The 4,312-nt window shown below is 47.0% G+C and overlaps 1 protein-coding gene across 1 annotated transcript in view; it reads left to right on the top strand.

Annotated features, from left to right (window-relative positions):
• TSLIG2 (tRNA splicing ligase complex subunit 2) overlaps nt 1-4,023 on the top strand; it is an 8,338-nt gene extending 4,315 nt beyond the window's left edge. The window contains exons 3-4 of the mRNA XM_006163788.3: nt 1,233-1,608; nt 3,956-4,023. Coding sequence (XP_006163850.1) covers nt 1,233-1,608; nt 3,956-4,012 — 433 coding nt within the window. The 3' untranslated portion in view covers nt 4,013-4,023. The remainder of the gene's footprint in view (nt 1-1,232; nt 1,609-3,955) is intronic.
• The last annotated feature ends 289 nt before the right edge of the window (nt 4,024-4,312 follow it).

Raw genomic sequence — 4,312 nt, forward strand, 5'->3', positions numbered from 1 at the left:
TGTAAGAAGTAGAAAGCAAGCTGACCTTCCAGCAGAACCCAAGAGGCTGGAGCAGAAGTGTGCCCATCCTAGCACAGGAGCAGCAGTGTGGCCATCAGGGCCGAGTGGAGGGAGTGGGGCGAGGGAGTGGGGCGAGGGGGTGTGGGAGTAGAGGTGAGCAGGGGAGATGGTCGCGTCACTGTGAGCACTTGGCATTACCGCGAGGTAAGAGGCTGCTGGGGGGGTTTGAGCAGAGCAGTACTCTTGGATGTCCATTGTTTTTTTGTTTGTTTGTTTGTTTGTTTTTTTAGATTTTTTTGCTAAAGGGGATGTGTGCTCACCAGAGAGAGAAAGACAAGAGAAAGAAAGTGAGAAATCACCCTCCAAGGGGGATGGCCACACTGCAACCCCTTTTCTTCTGCCCTCCTCCTGGGATTTTTGGACACACACACACACACACACACACACACGTGCCCAGTGGTTCAAGCTGCGAGGTGTGAGACTGCAGCTGTGGTCAGCCATGTGAGACCCAGTGCCTTAACCATGGCCAACCACAGTTCGAGTCCTGGACTTGGTAGCTTACTTTCTCACTTTCTTTTTCCCTTTCTGTCTGTCTCTCTCTCTCCGGTCAAATTAAAAAGAAAAAGAAAAAGAATGAATTAATAAAAAGTTAAGTAAAAAAAAAAAAGACAAAATTAGATTTTCAGAAGCTGGATGTGAAGACTCACCACATTTTACAATGAAAACTATTCAAAAGTTACAGTTGCAATTAATTGAGAAACTGCCTTGGCTTTAAAGACCTTCGGGAATGGAACTGCAGGTTCTGTTTCATTGTTTGTAGACTGCCACGGTGGTGGCAGTGGCATGGTTTTCTAGCTCACCCTTTCTGCAGTATAACTGATTATGTGATCAGGGTAGCCAGCAATAAGCTGGTGATTCTTTGGTGGTGGTTACTATTGTAGAAAATCCTGTTTTAAATTCTAGGGTTAGTTGGTAAATTGATGTTTTAAAAATAGCCACATCTGTGCATACGTTATAGCCAATTGAAATTTGTTGTAAGTATTTCAAACAGTAGGGTCAAGCCCTAGAACATTATGTCATTTGACGTGAACATGCAGTTTCATTTCCTGCAGTCTCACTTACAGCAGGTTACTCTTGCCCTGAGTTCCCGCTGAGGTTTGGCCCGACTTCGATGCGCAGCAAGCCGTCTGCTCCTCCGCACTGTACTTCAGGGTGCATCTGTTTGATTTCAGGAGTAGCCCTGCAGAGGGGTTGAGGAAAAGACCCCTCATTGTATTTGATGGCAGTTCGACTAGCACGAGCATCAAAGTGAGGAAGGCGGAGGACGGAGAGAACGAGCGACTCAAGCCGCCCCCGCAGGCCAGCGTCACCAGTAATGCCTTTCGGAGATTAGCGAGTGCCTCTTCAAGTGCTTCCCCCCTAATTTTGTCTTCCAATTTGCCTACGAACAATAAAATACCACACAATAACAATGACACTAAACAGAACCATGACTTAACGCATAGGAAAAGTCCTTCGAGCTCTGTGAAGTCACCACCTCTGTCCCCTGTGGGAACTACTCCAGTGAAGTTAAAGCGCGCTGCTCCGAAGGAAGAAGCAGAGGCCATGGTACGTTCGGGGCGGGTGGCTTCCTGCTGTGACGGTGTGAGCACAGCCTCAGCATGCGCCCAGGGAGAGCCCAAGGAGGTCGCTGCTGCGGCTGTCGGAACCCTGGAGTCGTCCGATGGGTTTTTACGTCCCCGTGCTCATGCATTCGAGTTCTGGAATTTTAAACCCACGGTGATGAATGTTTTGAAAGGCACACTCAATTTCTGTCTGCCTAAAATGGGTGTAGATAGAAGCAGGCCCTTCCCTAGGCCATCCCCGTCCGGTAGCCGTTCTGGAAACCGAGGAGCGCCAGCCCCGCTCTCTAGCAAGGCTCAGGGTTGAGGAGATGCCCAGGCAACACGACCTTCAGTCTGCCCCGCTACCTTAAAATCACACTGGCATCTTCTGAAGATTGCCCACGTACGTCCTCTGCCCCTTCAGTGTGCAGCTTTGGAGGGACAGAAGAAGTTTGGGGAAATCTATGCAGTTACTCTGTACTGTATTGCAGCATGGGTGCTTTTTATTTAAATTGTAGGGGGCCAGCACGTGGCTCGGTAGTTAAGGCACTGGACTCCCACATGGCTGACTATGGTTTGAATACTGAAAGTCATGCCGGGCGTGTGTGTGTGTGTGTGTGTGTGTGTGGTCATGCTAATGCATGTATGTGCTCCAAATCCCAAGAGGGGATTGCAGTGGGCCATCCCTCTTGGAGGGGTGATTTCTCTCTTTTCATCCCATTTCTCCCTGGCAAGTGTGCACAGCCCATGGCAAAATCCTAAAAAAAAAAAAAATTGTGAGATGTGTTTGTTTTTTTTTTTTTAAGAATTATTTTTTATTTAACTTTATTTATTATTATTATTTTCCAGTTTGATCAGAGAGACACAGAGAGAGAGAGAGAGAGGAAGTGAGAAAGCAAGCCACCAGGTCTGAGACTTGAACCGTGTTCGGCCGTGTGGGAGTCCAGGGCCTTTGACCACCATGCCACTTGCCAGCCCCGAGATGTGTATGTTTGATCCTCCCCTAGGCTTCTCAGAAAAACGATTTTCCTTCCAACTCGCAGTTGTTAGTCATTGGTCTGTAGTATACCTTGGCTCTGTGACCATCTTCTAGTAGTGTGTTACAGGGATCAAAACGCAAGAGTCCAAGCATCTTAAAATAGGCTCTGGGAAGGAAGCTGCCTGGCCGACAGCTCTTTACCTGTTAGCTCACTGAGTCCTTTCAGAGCCCATGGAGTCGGCACCTTGTTCTCATTGCGCAGGCAGGGACACAGAGCTTACGTAATCCTGTCCAAGGGTCTAGAGTTAGGAAGTGCCCAGACTGCAGCTTGAATTCAGGTTCTTTTGGTCCCAGGGTACACTTAGGACACCATGCTGCTTCCGTCCTGATTTCAGCCACCCCAGTGGGAGGGGACAGATGTATGGGTGTCTCCGATATTGCAGTAAGGAGTGAGCCGTGAGGACTCTTCCCCAGGCTCTTAGAAGCATATGACTCCTGCAGAAGTGTGATGTACACGTGTCCCCAGCCAATGGGCGGTTCCACTTGGAATTCTTCGCCTTTATGATGGTGTGACACTGATGTGCGATATCACAGTTTCTGATGTGTGGTATTACAGAACAGGCTTGTGTTAGGTGGTTTTGCCCCACGTCAGGCTAATGTAAATGTCGCAAGCATGTTTCAGGTAGGCTAGGCTAAACTATGGTGTTTGGTAGGTTAGGGCAGTGAACGCATTTGACTTAGGATGTTTTCAGTTCGTGATGGGTTTATCAAAAGGAAATTCCACTGTAAGTCGAGGGACATCTACTGTGTTTTTAAGAGTTTCCTCTCGTGCTGTTTTGGGATTGGGAAGTGTAGGAGGAGATGGGCGAGGCAGGAAGAAGCAGGTCTGGTGCAGCCAGAGCTTGTCAGTCTGTCTGCGCGGTAGGAGCCCTGAAGAACTTCCAGAGAAACCCAAGCAGGAGCGCACCAGAGCCTCATCCCTACCCTCTGTGGGCTCCAGTTATATGGTTCTGGGTTAAGGCCCGACCCGAGCCTTTTTTTCTTTCTTTTCTTTTTTTTAAATTATTTGCTATAGGGCATGTGTGCTCACCAGAGAGAAAGGGAAAGTGAGGAAGCTAGCCGCCAGTCTAGGATTCAGACCGTGATTGGACTTGTGGGAGTCCAACGCCTCAACTACCACGCCACCTGCTGGCCCCAGCTGAGCACGTTTGTAAGAGCTCTGCATTATTTCCTGCTTTTCTGAACTATCTGTCCACCAGAGGGCAGCAATGATGCTCCGTTAGTGTGTGGTAATAAACCTGCCGTTTAAAGTGTTTTACTCACTCTCTGACATTTCTCAAAGTGGTAACTGGTTTCTGTTTATGTCTTTCAGAATAACCTGAAGCCTCCAGAAACAAAGAGAAAGATACAGCATGTTACATGGCCATGAAGGAAAGTTTCCAAAAATGTAAATATATCTGTAACTGTAGTTTTTCAAATAAGTTCACATATATTGACAGTATTTATGGAGATCTCGATTATTGTGGAGTTTTCCTAAGAGACAAGATAGGTTAAAAGTCTTTTCTTTCCTTCCCTCTCTCTCTCCTTTTTTTTCTTTTTTTATTTTAAGTCTTGCTTTTTATGCTTTGATTTGGAAAGAATTTCTTTTTAGACTAATGGCTTGGAATATGTCATTTATAATTGACCCTGGTCATATTATTAGCTGCAAGACCCATCAATACATTTTAGG

Source organism: Tupaia chinensis, unplaced genomic scaffold, assembly GCF_000334495.1.
Source record: "Tupaia chinensis unplaced genomic scaffold, TupChi_1.0 Scaffold143064_1, whole genome shotgun sequence".
Lineage (NCBI taxonomy): Eukaryota > Metazoa > Chordata > Mammalia > Scandentia > Tupaiidae > Tupaia > Tupaia belangeri.